The sequence below is a fragment of the Plasmodium chabaudi genome (assembly GCF_900002335.3).
Source record: "Plasmodium chabaudi chabaudi strain AS genome assembly, chromosome: 6".
Taxonomy (NCBI): domain Eukaryota; phylum Apicomplexa; class Aconoidasida; order Haemosporida; family Plasmodiidae; genus Plasmodium; species Plasmodium chabaudi.
In genome coordinates, this window is record NC_030106.2 from 311,981 (window position 1) to 337,164 (window position 25,184).

The following is a 25,184-nucleotide window of genomic DNA, read 5'->3' on the forward strand; positions in this document are numbered from 1 at the left end:
ACCATATATGTATGTTATCTGTACTATAAATTAGTAAATATATGTACATATAAATTTTCGTGAAGGACAACGGTATACCAATTTCCACCACACGATAATGGAATTTCACAGTTAATTTTTCAACTTAAAAATATTTTAAAATAATAATAAAGATTAAAAGGCCTCCAAATTGAGATTGAAAAAATGAAGAGGTCTTTAAAATATATTAAATTGAAAATAAAAAACGAAGGGAAAAAAGGGCATTTTGTCTCCTTTTATGATCGAATAAAAGAAATTAATGAAAAAGAAAAATTACAGACATATAATTTATTAGAAGATAGTAACTATTATAATTCTTCGAAATCATATAAACCAAATAACGAAGATAATGTAGATGAAGGTATGAAATATTTTCTTATTGTTTCTCTATGTATGCATATATTTCCTTTACTAACCCATATTTTAAGGAGGGTACACATATGCCTCCTTAATGTATAATGTTTATTATTTTTCCTTTTTATTCAATCATTTGTTAATTTATTTATTTTTGTAGAATTAAAAAACACAAATTTCCATGCTGCCCTACAAGAATATTACAAAAATTGTTGTAATCCTGAATTCCGGAGATGCTGTAGAGAATTATTTCCACTCTCAAAAAATTTAATACTTATATTATTAAACAAAGACACAATTTTCAGCATAATTTTAAAATATATTGAAAATAGCAAAATTAAGAATGATGAAACTTATTTTTATAAATTATTAGTTATATTAATAAAAGATTTAAAAGATGAAAGTAAAAAATATTTAGAAGATATATTAAAGACATTATTTAGGAAAATTAATTTTAATAATTTAGATTTATTAGAAGAAATATTTAGTAGTTATGCAAATATATTTCGTATTATGAATAAAAATATTATTAAAAATATTGATAAGTATATAAAAATATCATTACCACTATTTCAACATCGTAATAGTATAATAAAAATTTTTATTGCAGATAGTTTTTCTTATTTGTTAAGAAAGTTATCATTGCACGATCTTATATTATGTTTTTCAAAATTGTATTCCTTTTTTAATAATGTGACGAAAAATAAATTAAAACACTATTCAGAAACAATTAGTTTATTAATGTTAGAATCATTAAAAGTTGATAATGATAAGCTGTCGAAAAAAACCTTACCTTTTTTAAAATATATTATTCATTCTATATATTTAAGGAAACAATATGATTGTATTGAAACAGGACATATTTATAATCCCCTAGATAATATAAATGGAGTTATTCAACATATACACAAAGCTATTCAGTTATTTTTTATTGATATATATAACTTCACAAAGAAAGGATCATTCGAATTTTGGGATGTTTTCCTCACCTATATTTTACAAAATTATTCTATTCTCTATGAAAGATATTTTTATTATATTTTAACATCAAATAACAAAGATACTATCATAGATACGTTGACAGATGCGGATAAATATTCCCATGTTATGAAATGTTTGGAAAAAAATGAAAAGGATAATGAAGATATTTCACCAAAGTGTGAAGAAAATTTATCTGGACATGAAAATTCAAATATTAAAAAAGATGTAATTTTTATAAAATATATTTTTTACGAAGCACCAAATTTCTTTTTAAAAAATATATTAAATATATGGATGCAAAAAAACCATGAGAAAAAAAATATAATCATTGAAACAATTAGACTTGAACTAAAAAAATATGCAGATAAATTAAACAATATAGAATTAAATTATTTAACATTTATATATATATGGAATTTATATGATAACATATTTTTTATATTCAATTATGATTCTATAAATAATGAAAAGATAACTAATATCTATATCTCTTTTGCTCGTATTTATATGGGCATATTAGAAGGAGATAACGAAGGTCCTAACAAAAACAATTATACTAATTATTTACTACAATTTTTTATTATCAAAGTAGTCAATATTTTAAAAAAAAATATGTTAAATCATAATGAAGTTCATTTGAATAAATTTTTAAAATATATACTTATAAGGATTATGCAAAATTTAAAGCTTAATAATATATATGGCTGCTCAACAAATCAATCTCTCATAACAAATAGCACACCTTTTATGTTAGATTTTAAAAGCAATGCAGAAAATGAAACAAAATTTATCCTAGATAATATTGCTTCTTCTGAAAATAATAATCTAATATTAGCAAGATTTTTTCTATTATGTGATATTATAAAAATATTCAATAATAAAACTACAGAAATCAATGTGGACTGCATTGATGATTTAGATTTTCTTTGTGACGACAATAATAAAAATATCAAAAATAATAATACTGAAAAAAAGAGGAAACATAATATGCTTGACAATGATTTTAATTCTGCACTAAATGGGGAAGGTATATATAATAGTAACAAATCTAAAATAGTTTGCTTAAATCAAAAAGCAGACAACCAAGAAATAAAATTGGATTTTAAGGATACATCTCCAACAGAAATATATATGCAAATTGAAGACTTTGTTATATATATTTTTGATGAAATAAAGAAACTTTTAATAATTTTGAAGCATATTAATCAGTATGATAGTGACGAAAATACAGCAAAAGAAAATGTTGATGCATATTTAAAATCAACTATATATTTTCTTTTTGCTTTTATCAATTTCTTGTCACAAATAAGTGTTACACATAGTAATGCTCTATTAATATTAAATGGAAAAGTCAACACAAATGATAAGGATATGTGTCTAAATGAGGAAAAGGATTGTATAGTAACTTTACTCGAAATTTGCAATGTTTTAGAAAATATAAAATGTGGAAAATTTATGCAAAATAATATATTAGAAAACAATACGTCTGATATTAGATCAAATATGAATAGTATAATAATCGATATACACCTTATTATAACAGCATTACAAATAAGTTCACAGGGAAATAATATTAATATGAATGATATAAATCTTTCAAATAATAACATACCTTTTTTGGTAAATTATATAAATAAATGGGGTATGGAAGATATATACTATTGTGATAAATATTTGCATAAATTTCAAAATATATTTATAAATTTATATAAATTAAATTATTTTGAAAGCAGATTAGACGACATATTTTTATATTTAAAATTTTTTGAAAGAGTGCTCATATATTACGAAACAATAAATAAACAAAAATTATTACGAGTTATAAAAACATTAGTAGCTATATATATTAATCTGAAGAAAAATAAAGACATTAATGAAATGGTTGAAAATGAAGAATACACATTAAAAAAAACAACCGAACAATGCTATGGAAAAATATTACTTTTATTTGATAATTTTATATATTTAGAAAGTAAAGAATATTTAGCTACACATATTCAAATTTACGAATCTAAAATTGTCGACGTTGTAAGCTTTTTAAATTTTTTAAAAAATGTAGATGTTTTTAAAAATTATATTTTTAAAATATGTGCAAAAATATGTATTATAGAATTAACTATGTTATTAAATGCTAAGCTGTCAATTATCCCAAAGTATGTAATTTCTAATTTGAAGAGTTTTTTTGAAACACAAAATGCAAATCATAAATTTCAGGATGCTATACAAAATAATTATCAATCAAAATATTATTTTTATATAATAAAAAATATATATAAAACTACTAGAAAAAAATTAAATATCTTTGAAGAATTAATAGAAAAAAACTACATAAGATACGAAGAATTTACTAACAATTCCAGACGAACCAATGATTGCATTATCAATTATAATGATGAGCACGATATGAAAGAAGAGAAAGAAGAGAAAGAAGATATTAATGAAGAATTATATATAGATGGAAATAATTATAATTACATGCCAATAATAAACACAAACGAATATGAAAACCACATAGAACAATATTCTTGTGAAAACAAAAATCATGACACATTTAAAATTTTATGCTTTGAAAATTTTAATATACAAAATTTTGTTCGAAATATCTTATGTTCATTTGATTTGCTAATAGTCCCTATTCACAATAATAATAATTTAAATAAATCGGATAAAATTGAATTGCTAAATATGTATATATGGATAATTGCATATGTAAATATTAAGTGCAATTATTATATACATGAATATAAGTGTTATAAGCTTATAGACATAATATTTGACATAGCTAGTCATATGAATAATATATTCCCTAATTATGTAGAGAATATTTTTGATATTACAAAACAAAATATTTATAACGAGCTGAACAATATTCACACTAAATCTATCCCCAATTTAGTTGGATTGATTAAATATTTTATAAAAATATTTGTAAGTAATTTCATATATAATGTTAATGTTTTAAATACAGAAAACATGTCTAAATTTGTTAAAATATTATGCTCTTACAACAATGAGCTAAATAATTATAAAAATGATATTGAAGAAATATTATTAGACAAAAATGTAAACTTTACAAAACTGATATTAAATATTAAAGAAGAAGACAATAGTAATATTATTCGAATATTAATAAAAATTATTTTTTGGTTATTAAAAAAAAAAAAAGGAAAAGGGGGGTTTAAAAGACAAAAAAATATTATCTTTTATCTCTCAAGTATCCCAGATGAACAAAATTGGTGTCACATATTTTTACCTATTATATACTCTTTTACAAATGTTTACAAAAATTGTATTAAATATGATAATTTAGTTAGACATGAAGAAAAGGAAAATACCTTACTCGAATTTTTAATTACTTACAAAGGAAATTTCTTTCAATGCTGGAATTATGATTTTGATATTAAAATGAGGGATAATAGTATCCAAAATGATGATAATGAAAATGCTGATTTTTCTTATGACAGCATATTTAATTATTCACACTGGAATTTTAATAATCATATAATTGAAATTAAAAAAGAAATATTTAAAAATCCAAATTTTCGTCGAAACTTTCAGTTATTTGTAGATATGCTCGAAATTATAAAATATAAATTAAGCCCTTATTTTGAATTTTTCCTTCACATATTTATTACTATATCACATTACATTAATGCTTATTTATATATTAAAAGAAAAATTAAAACAGCCCAAAATATACGCTTATGTGTTAAACAAATTGATAATTCCAAATATATGAATTCCTTATTGTTTATTGACCAAACTGCATTTGAGAATGGTTCTAAAATAGATGCGCCTATATTATCTGACCATATAAGCAACAATGAAAGTGGCAATGTTTCAGGGAATAATGAATGCGAGTCAAGGATGGGAAATGTTATTGATCAAATCGATAAAGTAGATAAAACGGGAACGGAATGCCCAGATTTCAAAGAAATCTTTGTAGATTTAAGTATGCCAAATTCCTTTTTAAAAAATATTAATAAAAAATGCATAGAAAGTAGCCAATTTATTATGGAAAATGTTGACGTATCAGAATGCAACTTGGTTAAAGCTAAGGATTTGTTTGTTTTTTTATTTAAAAAAAATTTAAAAAGCTTAAAGGCAAAAAATATTTTCCTTAATATTCTATTTAATACATGGTGTAAAAATGAAGCATATTATAATTTCTATAATACTGTTGTACCTAATTCAATATATCTACTAATTAAAGCTGTAAACTCTAAAGAAATTATTAAAAAATTAACATTTGAAGAATGGGAACAAATAACAGAAAAAGTATTTAATATTATTTTACGTTTATGTGGTTATGATAATGATGAACAAGAATATGAAGAAAAGGCAAAAGATGAAAAGAAATACACAAAAAAAAATCAAGACAAGCATAAAATTATATTAAACCCATTAGTAGATGGTAAATCCAATCATAATCGTTTGCTTAATTCATTGGGATTGAAAATATTAAAACCTTACATTCCAGATATTATATTATGCATTAAAAAGTCCATCTTAAAAAGATATCAAAATTTTTTACAAAAAAAAAATAACGAAACGTCATTTATTAAAAAAAGAAAAATGCAAGAATTCAAAATTATTAGTAATAAAGAGTTATATATACTAATTGAGTTGTCATCTATTAACAAAAATAAAATATATAACATCCATGTTATTAATACAATTTCAACTTTTATGCTAGCGAATCCAAAAACTCTACATAGTACTAAAGATCAAGATGTTAGTAAAATTAAGTTAATATTAATTTCCCTCAAAATATTAATTATTAATCTTTCAAAAAGCACAAATAATTTAACAAAGAGAAAAAAAAATAATTTTAATTTTTCCTATCAAAGGTATAGTAGTAAAAATGCAATTGAAGAGTATGTAAATAAGTTAAGAGAAGCAGACAAACCAAATAATGATAAAAAATATAGCCGTCGAACTAACGCCAGTGCACACATTTCAGAAACCAGTTTTTATTACAATTCATATAAAATCTACATATGCTACAAATTAAAAACGGTATTGTATGAAATTATTCAACGATGTTACGATTTGGATTGTAGGATTCTTTCGGGAGAGCTTTTAATTATGATAGGATGTATATTTTTAAAAATAAAAAATATTGAAAAATATTTAAAGTTATTTAAAAAAAACACAGAAAAGTTTTTAGCCAAAACTAATGATTTAAATTATAATTCAAAAACAGTTTTAAAATATATTATGAAAATACCATTGAAAAATATTAAAACTATTAAACAAAATAAGCATTATACATTTCTTCAAATTTCCCAAATATATTCAAGCTTAAACTTATGCAATGAAAGATCAACTAATGAATATGATTCAGATATACAATTTTTAATATTGCTAGATCTATGTAATATTAAAATGTCGTCTATAAAGAGTAATTATTTAATACGTGACAACGTAAATATTGAACGAGACGATAATAAAAATAATTGTAATTTTAACCAAATGGATATGAGTGATAAAGAAGGAAACAATTTAGACATTAGTATGCCAGAGAATTTGAATGACATAAAAGAACATAACAAAATGAAATTAAAAAAAAAACTTCATACATTTAATGACTTATTTTTAAACAGCAATAAAATATTTTTGGAAATATTAATAAGGCATTGCTTGTTTCTCATATTTAATAATAATACCAATGAAATGGTTGTAGATAAATCTATTAAATTTATTTTGCTTATTGCAAAAATATTAGGGTGTTTGCTACAATTATACAAAAATAAAAATACAGAAGAAACGAAAAATGAAATAAATTCACAAAATGAACGAATATGCTATGATCATATAAAAAGAGATATTCAAGTTTATGTCCATTTTGTTATTAATATAATAATGCCTAAGGCATTAAACGCATTAAAAAAAAATAGTGACAGTTTTACAAAAATTTCATTACAAATTATACTTATGGTATCAAAAAATGTTTGCCCATATATCAATGTGCTCAAATCGTTAAATATTGCACAATTTTTAAAAGACATTAAAGATTCATGCATAAAGAAATATGAATTGAATGAACAAACTAATTCCTTATTTGGGTTTGACACGCTCAGAAAAGAAAAGGAAAAATATATATATGAAGATAATAATACGACATATAATTATCAAAAAGTGAAAAAACACGATGAAGTAAGTTTCAAATCGGTGGAAAAGTTTTTATTTTATGATTTGTACTACTACATAGGCTCCAAACAACATGAAGATGATGATAATAATAACAATAAGATAACAAAGCTAAAGGATAATGTGTATGATGAAAGTGCCTCAATAATTCAAAATATAATAGATATAAAATCGGAAAACAATTTAGAAGGAATAAAAAAAATGATTACTATTGCACATAATTTGTGTTATTACACTATTTGTAAAATAATAATACCTATATCGTTAAATTATATTATACAAAGAAATTCAAAAAGAGAAACTTTTAATAAAAATCTTAGCTTAAACAGTATAAAGCTATTAGGGGTTTGCTCTGAAAAAATTGGTATAAAAAATGTTTATGAAATACTAGGATTACTATTATTAGAATTAAAGACCAAATCATTTAATAATCTTTATATCGAAAAAACAGTCAGTCATTTGTTGCGTGCATACCATTTTAACGAATTTAAGGAACATTCTCTTGTTAACCAAATCAATCAGAATGAAAACAAACAGGAAGAAGAAAATGAAGAGGCTAAACAGAGCAGTGACAAAGAGAAAATAAATGATAAACTGCCCGATGAAGATAAAAAGGAATACGAAAACGAAGAAAATGAAAATATAGGCAATAACAACTCATATGACACACAAATATTAAATCAGAGAGGTGGCAAATACAGTCAAGGAAAATCACATTTATATTGTCAAAAATTTAATAACAAAATTCTTCCACAGTTAAGAAGTTTAATGTTCGAAAAGCCGTCATCAAATAATTCAAAGAACAAAAAAACATATATAAACGACTTAGTAACTGATTATAAAAACAAGGATGTAATAGCGAAGCCAGATATTATTTTATCCTTTTTAGTAATATTAAATAAAATAAATTATAATTTTGATAAAGAATTAAATAGAATAATATACAAGCTCTGCTTTTGCTTATCCTCAGTAAAGAATAATATTCGAAGTGAATCAAAAAAAGCTTTGTGTAATATTTCTATGTACCTAGGATTGAACTATATAGATTTAATTATAACTCAAATGTCTGATTATTTAACAAAAGGATATCATATACCTGTTTTCTTATGTACAGTTAATTCTATCTTAGAATCGGTCTTATATGAAAAGGATAAATTTCTAAACAAAAATTGTTTAAATGTAAATTTCAATATATTAACCGAACCAGACATTAGCAAAAGAAATCACGCACCCAATAATAAACGACGAAAAATACTACGAAGTAAAAATTACGAAATTGAAAAGAAAGATGCAAGAAACTGTTACACAAAAAATGAAAAATTTATAGAAGACAATTTCTTATATAGTAACATATGCAAAAACATATTCAATATGATAAAATTAGAAATTATTAATGATATTGAGAAAAACACAGAAGATGTTAATAAAAAAAAAATAAAACGAAAAACGACGGAAAGCCAAAAAAATTATGGAAGTAATATAATTAAATTGTTAGCAATTATTATGCCAGGGGAATGTATAGAAAATAATATTTTGACATTTTTAGAAAGTTTATTTAGTGGCGAATCTTTTGAAAATAATGAAGTAGATAAAAATTTTATTTTTAAAAAAAAGTATATACATATTATATCTTCCTATTTTAATGATTTTATAAAGGGTGTAGAAGAAAACAAAAATATATCACCAAAGTTTATATTAAATATTATATATAAATTACTAGTAAAAGCAACATATTTTTTTAAAGGCGATATTTATGAAAATTTAATTGATGTTATGAAAAATACCAATGTTCTATATTTTAAATATAATTTAGATAATGAAATAACTGGTTACAATCATTTTAAAAGAACTTTACAATTTTATTTATCTAAACAAAAACCTCAAGATAAATTTTTAGGTTATAATTATAATATGAAATATATACAATACCCCGAGAAAAAAAATAATTTAGATATAATAGAAGGATCTTTTCAAGAAAAAAATATATATGATTCATTTTCCAAAACAAAAAAATATGATTTCAAAGTTCACGCACAAGCATTGGCCAGAGTAGCTTTAAAGTTATTGCTGTTTATAATTAAAAGGCTTTCTCGTTTCGTTACTGCACAACGATTAAAATTAAATATTCCCATGGAAGGACAAACAAACTCCTTAATTCATTCCAGTATTAATAATATAAGCAACGGTGATATTATAGAAAATATAGGAGACATACAAAGTTGTGAGCCCGAAGAAACAAAACTAGGACCTAGTTCTATAGAAGGAGAAAAAGAAGATACAATTATAAGCATGGAAAAAATAGATTCGAAAATGACATTAGAAAATAATTATGGAATTGTTGAATTTATTCGTCTAATTGAGCCATTACTTGTTTATTGCTATTGCTATGGGAAAGATGATGTATTTGTAATGTCATCAAATTGTATTAAACTTATTAAAAAAAAAAAATATAGTAATTTTAATAAATATGGAAAATTGATAATTTTGTCATCTGTAGATATATTAAAAAATATACCTAATTATTATAGCAAAGAATTTGATAGACTTATATTATCATGTATTGATACTCTTACATATATAATAAAAAATAATAATAATAACGATATAATTTCATGGCTAAATTATGATACCTCAAATAGGGAAATATCGGATAATACTAATGAAAAAGATAGTTCAATGAATAATAATGTACCTCCAAAAAAAAGAAAAATGAAACACGGAAAAGATAGTATGGAAAATAACAGGGATGAAGATAAAATTAAGAGACAAAAAAAAATTAGTTATATATTAGATGAAAATATTATATCTACATATTATAAAAATGACTATGAAGAAAATTATGAAGAATCTATAAACTCGTTGAGATATTGCTTGATCGATCAAATATCCTTATTATTAGAAAGTAAAAATCATATCTGGGAATTATTATTATTATTCAAAAATTGCCTACTTAGAGAAGATATAAATAACATTATTAAAAAGGGTATTATAGTATTAAAAATAAATAGTTGTATAGATCAAATATTTACAATAATGATTGAAGAGTCCCACAATTTGAAATTATCATTTTTGTGCGGTCAAATATATATTAACTTTTTAATGAGTTTTCCAATATCAAAAAATGAAAAGAAAAAAAAGGTTTTACAAATATTAAATAATTTAGATGATGAAAATGACGATTCTAGAATAGCAGTTTTAAATAGTTTGTATCTATTTTTAAATAGAAGTAATGCAAAACTGTTAAAAGATGGTTTTTATTACATTATATTTACTAGCTTATTAGTTAATTTTTCAAAAGAAACAAACCCTAAATGTAAAAAAATGTATGTATTTTTGTTGTCTCTACTATTCCAGCAAATTGACGATATGAATTATGTTTTTAATTCTTATAAAATATTAAAAAACAATTTATCATTCTCTATTAAATCCCCAGTTATATATACCTATTTATATTTATTACCAGTGTTTGCATCTTTCTTTTACAAAAATATATCTGAGTATAACCGAAAAACATTGATAAGCTTAGAAGAAAATGAAACAACATCTCTCACAAAAGAGCAAAAGAAAAATCGACAAAAACAAATTAAGCAAGACATGAAACAGATTGAAGAGCAGGACCATAATCATATGCAAGAACAAGATCAAAATGATAATAACGAACAAAATATATTCCAAACGAATGGAACAACTTCAAAAAATAATTTACAAAATTCACTAGCTACGGTTCGTAATTATTTCTTAGAGGAGCTGCTAAAATATGCCAATAATGACCTAAATATGAATAAAATGAGCACAAATGAAAAAACAGAAAGAGAAAATAATAACAAAAGAAAATTGAATAATGCAAATTCTGGATTATTTTCCGAGCAAAATTGTAATATTGTTTTCATGAAAAATCAATTAGAAGATTTATTCCTATCATTAATGTTTTATTTAATTGATCATACATACCCCAATATAAAATTGTATATGAAAGAAGACAAAAATTGTATTAATATATTAACATCTAATGAGAATATAACTTATTTTTCTAAAAAACATTATCTATATAAAAAAAATATTAATAAAGATACAGTTCATCTTGTTTATAGCACATTAGAACAAATATTCACATACATTGATACTAATTTAATAGACAAAATGTTAAATAAAAAATATATACATGAAAAATATCAAGGATATTTTATACATAATGAGAAAGATAATTTTACAAATATGAATGAAATTGACAATAATGAAGAAGATAATTCCCATTCTGATAAAGATCAAACTCATGATAAATTAATTATATACTTTTTATACTTTTGGAACTTATTATTTGAAAATGCATTATATAATAAAAATCCATTTATACAAATTATATCATTAAAAATTGTGATGAATTATATAAATAAAAAAATGTCATATCCATATTTCCCGTTGTTATTAGTTAAATTATATTCTACTGATAAATTTATTATCAATATTATTATTAAAAAAGTTTTATCCCTAGTTTTAAACTCCTATTTCTTAGAGCATTTTTATACATACCATAAAGAAATAAGCGTGCTTCTTTTAAACATATGCAAATTAATAGTTTTATTTCCATGGATTACTAATGGATTTGAAGAACAAAACGACCAAAATGATGCACTAAATCAGGGTACAAACACTATTGATACTGTAAGTCGAGACAGCTTATTTAAGACTTCTAAAAAAAATCACGAAAATGATTTAGAACAAAATCATATTCACAAAAATAATGTTAATCAGTGTGATCATACAAACAAAAATGGCAATAGCAATGACAATGATGATAATAAAAGCAATGAAGATGAGGTTGATGATGAAGAATTTAAAGAAATAAATGGAATTTTGCAGAATGAAAATTATATAAAAGTTCATTCTTTTAGCCAATATAATTACCAAAACGAAGATGAAAGAAATGAAATCAAAGACGAAATAAAAATAAACAAAGAAATATTATCATATAGCAAATTCTTTTTAATTATAATCACTTTATCACGCGCTATAAGCTTGCATTTGATAAATAATAAAAAATCCTTTACAAGAATATTAACCATACTAAACGTTTATAAAAATATTATTCAAGATTTTCCCATCGATTTATGGAACCCTGATAATGGAATAATTCACAATGTTATAACGCCCTTATACAAACTGGCTTCTCTTCGTAAAAAAAAGTACGCTTACATATTCCTTGCATTTTTTTAGACAAATTTTATTTATATAACTAAATATTTTCACTTATTTTAATTCATATCCATTCTATTTCATTTTATTTTTCAGGCACTTCACAGAAGATAGTACTATCTTCGAGGAAACGAGTTCAGAAAAAAAGCTCACTTATTTATCGAATTTTTCTTGGTATATTATTTCATTGTTGGAGGAGAAACTACAAGACAAAAAAAATATTTTCAACAAAGCCTTTATCCAAGCCAGACATGTAATTAAGAAACTAAACATTTATCTGAATATATGCACAACTATTAATATATATATTTGCACATTATTTCCCACTTTTTTCATTTCTTTTACTTTTTACAGAGTATCAATAGAATTAGATTTTTGAAGAAGAGAAGGAAGAACATATTAGCTGTCAAAAATCCAAAGTTATATACATCAATTTTATTAAGTAGAAGAGAGAAAAAAAAACAGAAAAAAAAAGCCAATTAAAATTTTAAGTTAAATATGTCTTGTAAATAATACTATTTAATTTTTTTTTTACTATATTCGTTGTTTCTTATGCATATGTATTAATCCTTGAATGGATCATAAAAAATACATGTGTAAATAAAGTTGTATAATTACAAATATTTGGACACAATATTGTTGTTTTGTTTTGTTGTATTATATATTTTTTTTTTCCATTTGACTCTTATTAAAATTTATAAATATCTTAAATATAAGATTTTTTTTAATTTTTTGTATTTTTGGTGGAAAAACAACACATTTAACAATTATAAGATTAACATATACCATAATACACATTTTCAAATATAATATGATAATATTGGATAGCCCTTCCATATCCATTAAAAATAAAATAAAAATAGGAATAATTGTATAATTTATGCATATAGCGACTTTGCTACGTTTTTTTAATAATTCCTATTTGTTCTGCATATTTATATAATATTATTACAACACATATTTATGAAAAATAATTTAAAGACAAAAAAATTAAAATGCATAAGTTTGCATTGTCTAAAAATTCAAAAATTATAACAAATGAAAATTTATATATTTTTATTTTACACTTATTTATTGTTATATATATTTACAGCGGCTTTAAGTAGAACTGTTCAGTTCTTTAATTTAAAAAGCCTGTGTTATTTTTATAAAGACGATTCTTTAATATTTTATTAATAATGGAAATAAAAGCCATTATTTTATTTATTTCATTTTTTGCGTATAACGCAAATATTATTATAAAAAATGAACTTGTAAAAATAAAACAATATTATAATTATGAATACAACATAAACAGGTCCAATAATTATTTGCTACCTCATTCATATGAAATATATGCTTTCCCAATAGACAAAACAACACCAAGTTATAGTACATTCGTTTTAAATAATAATAAATCCGTTGTCCGAAATTATTATAAATTTGAAAAATGTTCCAATTGTTTGAGGTAAAAAATTTGTCTACGAATTTAATATGTATATGTATTAAGTATAAAAAGGATATTTTTTACATGAATTATATTTATATATATTACCTCTATATGTTGTATTCTATTGCTATATTTTTTATTAAATTGATAGCAAATAATTGAGCAATAATATGCACATTCCCTTGTATTTATTTATAGCATATGCAATATTTTTTCGATGTATACATATAAATATTCTGTAGACCCATAAGCATGCATTTATTTTAATGTTAGATATTGCCAGATAAAGATATTTCACAGGAATAAAATAAAAAATTATAGTAGGCAGAGTAAACAGAATAAAAATATTTTCATAGACATAATTTTAAGTAATGTATTGAATAAAAAACGAGTACACTCAAATAATTACTTATATTATTTAATCATTAACGATTGCAAATATGTTAAGGTAATGCTTATACTTTCCAAAACACCATATTTAACTTAGGGTCTACCGAAAATATCGTTCTTTTGTGTCTATATTTGATACATATGTGAATATTGTTATGAATCTCCTTATTACAATTTACATTTATTATTAATAATAATAACTTTGCTAATATAAACAATTTTTGAAAAATATAATTACTTTATTTCTTCAGCAAAAGCATGGGGTATGGAGTACGGAAAATATGATTAGTAACCAGAATCGGATAATCCAAGTAAAGAAAAAAACAAAGTATATAAGTAATAAAATATATCACATGCTCTTATTTTTTATAGATTTATACAAATTTATTCAGAACAAAACCATAGACTGTATATTTTCAAAAAATACAAACAAAGAATCATTTTTCAAAGGGATGAATGACTTAAAAAATAATAAATGGCTTTTTATAAGGGTTACACACTTACCTTTGGTATATTATGATTATTTTAATAAAAATTACGATCATATAACATCAAAAAAACGAAAGAAACGATACCTTGAGGAAATAATAAATATGGGAAATATATTTAATCAAATGAACAAAAAAATAAATATTGCGACAAAAAGCCATGAATCAAATAGACCAATTAATAGAAAAGGAGATGCACATAAAAATAATAAAAATGGCAACAATATGCATTATCAGAATAATATTAAAAAAATAAAGCATTCTAAGAAAAATAGTACTAAGCTTTTGAAATCACGATTTTTAGATAAAAATATATATTATTCAAATTTATCCAAAATAAAAAATAATGTTTTGAGCACAATTCACCTCAATTATAGCTTATCTAATAATATAAAAGATTCTATAAATATTCAGTTTATGCCCAATCAGACATTTATACGAAGCAAAAATGCTTTAATATCGTTAAAAATATATGGTAATATAAATGATAATACTTCTAATGGATATATATATATTTATGAACTTTATGGAAAGTGTGGTGGACGGCCAATTACAATAGTTAGGATAATTAATGTAACAGATCGATATATCATAACAGATAAGTTTGAGATGCCTGATATTGGGACATTTTCAATTTGTTTTCATATAAAGACTACATATATTCCAATTGGCAAATTAAGAATTCAAAATAATTTAATTGAACAATTTGATATTATTGCTGAAGAAAATTATATATCAACATTTAATTGCCAACTAAATGAATCTACTATATTATTACAGATGAATTCATATATCGGAACTGTCTATGTAAATTTCAACGGGAAATTGACATATAATTATAATATGCGGTCCAAAATAGAAAACATAGCGAAATCAAAAATCCATTCTATTGCATGCTCTTCATCAGGAAATTACATTGCTATCCTCCAAAAAACATATGTATTCATTTTTCAAAAGGATTTTAAACTTTTTGTTGAAGTTATTTTTCATTTTTTAGGTAATCCAATTAGTATATTTTTAGATGGGAATTTTATATATATCAGTGATGCAAGCAGAAAAAATATATTTCGATATGTTTCTATTTATATAACAAATAAAGGTATGGAAGGCCATATTTCACTATTAGACACTGGATTTAACTCAGCACAGAGAAATAAAATGCGAAATGGAAATCTTCAAAACCCAATGCATGATGAAAGTGACAAAAATATCAAGAAAAAATTAACAAAATTGGAAATCCCAAATTTATTACAACGGAATATAACTCGACAAAATATAGAAAAGCATGAACACAGAAATGGAATAAATTTTATTATAGGAAATGCCCGATATGCAAATGGTTCAACAATTCCATCCCAAGACAATATGAATTTACATGCATTAATAAATGATAGAATTTCCCTAGTTTATCCAGCAGGTATTGTAGTTTTAGATAATCGATTGTATTTTGTTGATACAATTTTGCATGTACTATTTTGTTATTGTTTAAAAAAAAACGAAATGATAGAAATGTATGGTTATTTGAATTCACCGATTAAAAGTGATAGCGGCTTAGACCAGCCATATTCCTTATCACTACATTATTATGATGAAGCAAAAATAAACCTTTTATTTTTAAGTGAATTATCTACATCAAGAATATTAATTTTTGAAATAGATAATAGTATTAAATTGTATCAAGTATATAATGATTTGCCATTTAATATTATTACTGATGTTATTGCAACACCTCGTTTTTTGGTAGTATGTGGAATGAATTTAAACAATGAAAATATTACATCTTATATTACATTTATTGAAATAAAAGATTTATCCGATATAAAAATAAAATATAATGGATTTCCTCGTTCCTTCAAGCATAATGAAATAGTATACATACCACCTTTAATAAAAAGTGATAATATTACAAAATTTATAATGAATCAATATGACCATAATACTCCACCTAATAATATTGTCACAGGATTGGAAATAGAAAAACATACTGGTATTATTTATGGGAAGATAGAAATCTCTGCTGTATTTAACATAGAAATAACAGTATATAGTAATCTTACAAAAAAAATATTAATTTTAAAAAATAATGTTTCAACATGCCCTATAGGTCATTTTTATAATAATAATGCTAATAATTGTGAATTATGCCCTATTGGATCTTTTAGTACATATATAATGCAAGATGAATGCTACCGTTGTGAAGATTATTTAAAAAACTCAACTACATTTTATCGTGGTTCTGATTCAGAAAATGAATGTTTATGTAAACCTGGTTATTATTTAAGAGAAAATAAATGTGTAAAATGCCAAGAAGGATTTTATAAAGATGTTATAGGAAATTTTAAGTGTCATCTAACATGTGAGTTCATGAGGACAAGCACTGTAACTGGAGCCAAAAGTTATAAAGAATTAAACTGTTCATGTAAAGATGGATATTATACTACTTATGATTCCACTTGTCTTCCTTGCCCATTCCATAATTATTGTTTATATAATCCAGAAAATAGTAATTATGGAACTGACATCATACCGTGTGGCGCGAATTCATTAACATTGACTAAGGGAGCATCATCACCATCTCAATGTGCATGCAGTCGTGGATATTATTATAATATAAATACAAATAATTGCCACCCATGTAATTTTGATAAATACAAAGCATTTATTTCTAATGAACCATGCGAATATTTTGTGCACAATCCTGTATATTCACAAGAATATTTACCTAATGAAAATTATATCCAAGGCCATAATATCTATTTAAAGCAGACAAATAATAGTATGTTTGCTATGAGAAAAGGATCAAAAACTCTTCAAAAGGCAACTTTATGCGAAAGCGGATATTTTTATAGTATGAATAAATCATTTTGTTCTATTTGTAGGTATGATCATATTTGTAAAGGGTTATATAATCCAATAGCACAATGCCCTATATATTCCATTACCACAAAATTAAAAAGTGATTCCTATTTAGACTGCTTATGCATACGGGGATATGGAAGAATAATTGTTAATGATTTTAATAATTTTTCTATATCTTGTAAACCGTGTCCATATGATACATTTCAGCCTCATCATTCGGCAGGTGAATGTATACCTTGTCCACCTTATACTTTTACAAAAAAAACAAAATCAACGTCTATTACTAATTGCATACCCAAAAATGGATATTATAGCCAATATTTTAAATATATATATGAATATACAAAAACTATATTAATTCAAAATATCCCCAATTTTTTGCAGCAATATCATATTTACATAAATAATCAGTATACAGAAATTAAACGAAACGTTGCTGAAAAAGGCAAAAATGAAAATCACATAAAAGAGAATAATGATGGTAAAAGGTATTGTTACAAAAATGATATACCCTTTGATCTAAGTGTAAATAAATATGGATATAATGGCAAAAAAGAATCATCTGGTTACTTTAAAACATATGCGAAAAAATATAATAAAATCAATGCCAAAGATAAAATGATATGTTCTAAATCATACAATAATGATGACGACAATTACAGCGAAGAGTCAAACTTTTCTCCTACTCAAAAAACTTCAAAAAAATTGAATATTCACAAAATAAATAATAACATACGACATTTGAAAAGTCCTTATAATAATATATTCCACACAAACTATTTAAAAAATATAATTTTAATGGACAGAGTAAAACATTATAATTTTTTTCAACAAAATCCCAATTTCTTCAAAATTAACAATACTAAAAGGAATAGAAAAGGTGGTGTAGGGGATACAATTGAAGTGATAAATAATCACAAAAATGGTATAAGCTTAATAAATGTAACAAAAATATCATCATCAATCACAGAAATCGAAAAAACAATCAATGAAATAAATATTTTATCAACAACTTATAAAGACATATTAAAAAATATAACAAAGAGAGAGTATACTTATAATTCTAGCAAATACCAAAACATAATTTATAGTTGCTATCAAACAGAGCAATTAACTAAACATACTAAAAATACTATATATACAATTACTATACATGAAACAGATATAATAAACTGCTTAAATAAATGCATTTCCAATGTATATTGCACAGGAATAGAACTAGATCAAAGAGATAATAAAGGGAAAACACATATATCTTATGTTTTATCCAAAAGTTCTGGACCAGAAAATGTTAATATTTATAAATGTGATTTATTTCTTTATGAAGAGCCCGATCCAGATTACGATGAAGACGATAAAAATATAAAGGGAGGAAAATTTTATAATAAAATCAGTGATATACATAAATATAATCCTACAAATAAAATAACAAGATGCATTATTCAAAAAAATCCTATTTTCCAACTTTGGAAAATTTTTACTTTTGAGAAATGCCCAAATAATTATTATTGTCTAGGAAATTCATACGAAAAATCTAAATGTCCTTTAAATTCTGTAAAAAAAGAATTTCAAGGGAAAGCAAAGAATTGCTTATGTTTACCTGGTTTTTACTTCAATGTAAATACTAAAAAATGTATTGAATGCCCTAAAGGAACTTATAAATATAATATATCTAATGAAAATTGTTTAGAATGTCCTTTAAATTTAACCACTGTTTCTGAAATGTCTACTTCAATATATGACTGTGTTTGTAAAGAGGGATATTATTTTGAAGGGACAAATCAAATTAAATTGATCAATACAAATAAGTTAAAACGGAATTTACTGAAAAGTTATGAACCAAATAAACACACACGCCTTCAACAAATAAAAAATATATTTTTAGAGGTGAATCAAACCAATAATTTTTTTAAAAACCCAAAAATCATTAAAAGCAAATTTACTGAACAAGAGAAAGTGAAATACGCTACTAAAAGGCGAAAATCAAAATATGGGATTAAAAATAATTTAATTTCAATTAATGATATAAATTTTATTCAAACAGAAAATATTCAAGTAATCAATTTAAATCCAATATATCAAAATACAAAAAATAGCGAAAAATATTTGCATTCTACAGCAGATTCTAAAGACGCACAAAAACACACATATCATAATATTAACGAAAAATGTGTTAAATGTCCTGATGGAATGTTTTGTCCTGGTGCTTGGTTAAAAAGTTTTGAATTTCAAATTCACCACCCCCCAATTTTCTGTCCAGAAGGGTCATTTATTCCTAAAACCACAATTATATCAACGGATATAAATAAATGCTTATGTAAAAAAGGATATAGTATAAATTTTAATAGTAATAAGAACAAATGCATAAAATGTAAAGAAAGATATTATAAAGATGTAGTAGATGATTCTTTATGTGCAGGGTTATGCATGGAATATTCTACTTCATTTAAAGGCTCGATCAGCAAAAATCAATGTTTTTGTAATACAGGAAAATATATGATAAGGGAATCCTCAAATGAAATTAAATGCATAAGTTGCCCCCAAGGATCTTTATGTATTGGGGGCTTAAAATATAAGCCATTAACAATTTTAATTAAAAATATTAATTATACTAATATCGAAATGATTGATCATACTGTTCCGTTTCCCCAAAAGGGATACTTTGCTACCTTTGAGATTATGCATCCCAATTTTTCTTGGACGCCATTAAATTCAGTAAATCTTCAAATAAACAATTATGATAATTCTGATATTGTGTTATCCGACAAACTATTGTTTGATGTTTTTTATACGAAGAGAAATTATGTCGAATTGGAAGTGAACAACTTTAGAAATGATAATAAGACATCATTATTTGTTAAAAACCGGACATTTTTTAGAAAGAAAATAATATTAGATATTTATGATAATAAAAATAATAAAGGAATACATTTTTTAAAACAAGGAAATAAAACACCTGTTCTGATTACAGAAAATGGAGAGAAAATAAAATACAAAAATCATCTTCTAACTCTTGATAGAATACCTGATTTTCATATATGCCCAATTATGAAAAAATGTGCAGGAGGAATACATAATTTATGTTATGAAGGATCAGAAGGGTATTTATGTAGCAGTTGTTCTAAAAATTATGATACAAACTATTTTAGATCGCAATGCTTTAAATGCCAGGAAATAAAAATAGAAATATTGAATTTTATATTGTTTAAGATTGTTTTTTATGCATTAATATTTTTTTTAATATATTTAAATTATTTTTGTTATATAAAAAAAAATTTCGTATTTATAGCTATATTCAAAATATGGTATGCATTTATTATTTCGTTTATACCATATATATTTATTATGGATTCTAGTTTACCTAGAGAAGAAAATTATATATTATATTTCCAATTTTTTACTAGTTTACCTATAAGATTTATTACACAATATTTAAAAATAAATTGTTTTATTAATTCATATAATAATGAAAAGTATATATATGTGTGGTATGTTCAGAGATTTATAAAAATTGCCGAGCCTATAATTGATTGTTTTTTTCTGATCTGTATATTTATATGTTTTTATCTAGTATACACATTGTGGAATCGACAAAAAATATGTCGTATTCAAAAAGTTATTAAAAAGCAAATAAATAAAGAATATAATAATAAAGAATATTATCAATACGTGTCTGATTTCTATTATCATTATTATCAAAAAGGAGTTATAGATACTATAAATAATAAAAGGAAGAAAACATATTTAGAATATATGAAGTATGATCGCGATCCTTTTTCCTCATATAATTCCTTGAGTTTTAGAGCCCCCTTGCTCAAAAAATGGAAAAATAAAAAGTCCTCCCATAAATGGGATAAAAGGAAGCCTCATAGTGTAACTTCATGGAAATCGAACATAATCCAAAGTTCAAAATGGATTAATCAAAAAGTAAGCAATAAAATCCCCAAATGGATAAACAAGAAAAATGAAATAAAACAAAAAACCAAAACAACTTCATTAGGTGATGTTAATTTTTGGGAGTCATCAAGTTTTTCACACAATAAAGAATTAAAAAAAGAAAATAGTAACGAATATGATTTTCCAGATGTTATAAATTTTAAAAAAGATATATATTCCAAAATAAAAAAAACAAATAGTTTGTCTATCGAAGAAAATAAAACGAAAGACAATTATTGGACATACATATGTCTGCTCAATATGTATAATATTAAAGCTATGGGTATATTTCGATATATTCATCCCCCTAATATTAGTATACGTAAGAAAATTAGAAGTATGTTATCAGATCTAAATGCAATATATATAATTGTATTTTATATACATTTCCCGTTTACACTTATGAGTATGTTAGAGCTAGTTTGGTGCCAACCAACAAAATACAAAGACAAACTACCTATATTAATATTATATCACATGCCTTCACAAATTTGTAATTTTCAGAACAAGTTATTTTTATCAGGAGTTTTGTTTTCTGTCTTTTTCTTTTTTATTTATTTATTTTTATTTATAAAATATTTTTATGACACATTTAAAAATTTTAAAGTTTTCCAATCCTATGAAAGACATTTTAAATGTTATTTTTTATTTAATGGATATAATTATCAGAACAGATGCTGGGATTTTGTTAATATAATAAAAATTGTATTGTTTGTCACATCATTTATGTGTCAATTTTACACAAACGGAATTGATAATTCAAAATATTTTATTTTTTCATGTATAATATTTATTATAATTACAGAAATTGCGCTTATTTTATTATATTCACCATATGACAAAAGGTCTAATAATGTTTTACAAAAACTTAACCTTTTGTCTATTTTTTCAGTACTCATAACATATTTAACTACACAAATTAGTTTCTTTTTTGATTTTTACATAATAAGTATATTACCATTTATATTGTTTATTTATTTTCATATACATACTATAAATAAAATTGTCCTAGAATTTGCATTATACAAAAATGTTTTAATGAAGCCTACACGACAAAAACAAAAAATAGACTCAGAAGGGCTTCTAAATGAAAATAACATTTTCTTTGATTCCTATTTAAATACAGAAACCAATATCCAAGATAATTATGATGACATTATTTGCTCAAAAAGTAACAAAATAAATAGAAATGATAAAAGAAATCAAAAAGAGATTTATTCAAAAATAAAAGAAAATTATAATTTACTAAATTTTGTTTTAAGAATTAATAAAATACCTTCATGCTCCATATTTTTTAATGAGAAAAATGAAGAAATATTTGTGCAAGATTCAAATGACATAATAAAAAGTGGATATGAAAAAAAAGAAACATATTTAAAAAAATGTAATAACTCTCATAAGATAATTCCAAATAGGACTACTCTAGATATATTATATTCTGATTTACTTAATTATAATAAAAAAGACCAAAATAATGAAATATTTATCAATTTAAATAATTCAGGTGCCAAAAAATATTGTTACAGTAGTGGGGGGTCTAAAATGAGTAAAGATGAAAGCCTATCGAATCGAAATGGGTCACAACAATTTTCAAATACAGAACAAATTGTAGAATCATCAGAAGCATACAAAGAAAAGAATGTATTAGATAATCATAATTCTTCCTTAAATAAAATCCATTTTACCAAATATCTCACTGATGCTATAAATGTCTTGTTTGTTAATCAATGCTATAACCAAATATCTGTAGAATGGTTAAGCTTTGTTATAAGGTTTTCTATATGCTTTATACACTGGATGAAGAATCATGATAAAAATATAATTGATTTTCCTCCCTTAAATAAAAGACAATTTGAATTAAAAAAAAGAAACCTTTTGTTTTATTCTTTATTTAGTTCATACTCAGAACTATATTCCTTATATTTAAATATAAATAAATATAATAAATTTACAACAAATAAAAACGATTTTGTGAAGGCTGAAAATTTAGAAATGTTCTACAAATATTTAACTAGGGTCAATCAACTAAATATACAAACTAATGAAGAAAATGTCCAAAGGGATAATGATAAAATGTCAAAGCCTTTTGTTCCTTCGAATTTTTTAGATGATGAGTTTTACACATGTGAACATGATATAATAGCAATGCTATTTGATAAAAGTATCTTTAAAAATTTGTCTATCACATTAGTAGAATTGCAATATGCCATTTATATGATACAGTTTATTGAAAGCAAAAGATTATCAATTTTATTTTTTTTATTTTGTGAAAAAAAAAAAAAAAAAATAATTAAAGAAAAATCATATATAAATATGATAAAAGATACTAAAAGACATATACAAAATATCCTAACCAATGATAATAATATCAATCAAGTATATGAGATTGAGCATTGTTATTTGAAAGAAAATAATAACATAATAAAAGACAAAATTAAAGGGTTACAAAAATTAATTAATAAAAAAAAAAATAATAAATATCCAAAGATTGATAGTATAAAAGGTATCATATCAGATGAAAATGACAAAAATATAGATAATGAGTAATGCAAACAATTATATTTTTAAAGTATTGAAAGGCATGCTAGATCATTTCAAACCTCTAAGTCATAAAATTTATCAAGCAAACTATTACATAGAGATCCTTTGTTTTTATTAGCATTATGCTAAATACTCACACAAAAAATAAGTCTACCAATCCATACACGATACTATATGTATTATTTTTTTATGTATATCATAAACCAATTTAAAAGGTAGAAAACAGAAATAAAGACGTGACATATTGTATAACCAAATAAATATATATAAATATTTAAAATTATGTAGAATAAAACAAATGAAAAAAAATATAAACAATTTTTTATGGCATGCAAAATTTTTCATATACATGATATATCACCATATATATACTCACACATCATGATAATATATTAACCAAAAAATATATTGATTTTCCCCTGTGTTTCCAAAAAAGTATGGATATTTATTTTTAATGTATAGAAAATGTAACCGAAAATATATGGATCATATTAGCTGTATATTATTTATTGGCATATTTATATACGTATTGTTAAACTGGAATATTGGAAAAATAAACTAGTCAAATTGGGTTATTCACAATTATGTCATTATTCAGTAGCAAGCTAACATTTTGATACGTAATTTTTGTTCTAAAAATTTGTTCCTGTTATAGATAATACACCATATTGCAAAATATTAATATGTAGTAATGCCTATACATTTATATTTATATAGTAACATTAAAGGACTGTTTTTTTAATTATAAGCATTATTGTGATAATGGAGAAAAATACATAATATATAATAAAAAAATATTAACATATTTTTCCTTATATTATCATTCATTTATTTTTAAAAAA

At 23.2% G+C, this 25,184-nt stretch overlaps 2 protein-coding genes across 2 annotated transcripts; both read left to right on the forward strand.

Annotated features, from left to right (window-relative positions):
* Positions 1-183: 183 nt before the first annotated feature.
* Positions 184-13,182, forward strand: PCHAS_0608400 (conserved Plasmodium protein, unknown function; the record flags this gene model as incomplete). The annotated part of the gene is made up of 4 exons (XM_016797467.1): positions 184-379; positions 533-12,689; positions 12,796-12,952; positions 13,054-13,182. The coding sequence occupies 4 exons, from the start codon at positions 184-186 to the stop codon at positions 13,180-13,182; spliced, it is 12,639 nt and encodes a 4,212-aa protein (XP_016653417.1).
* A 695-nt stretch (positions 13,183-13,877) lies between these two features.
* On the forward strand, positions 13,878-24,348 carry PCHAS_0608500 (cysteine repeat modular protein 3, putative; the record flags this gene model as incomplete). Its single annotated transcript, XM_016797468.1, has 3 exons — positions 13,878-14,146; positions 14,402-14,576; positions 14,770-24,348. 3 exons carry the CDS (start codon positions 13,878-13,880, stop codon positions 24,346-24,348), a joined length of 10,023 nt encoding a protein of 3,340 aa, XP_016653418.1.
* Positions 24,349-25,184: the final 836 nt, after the last annotated feature.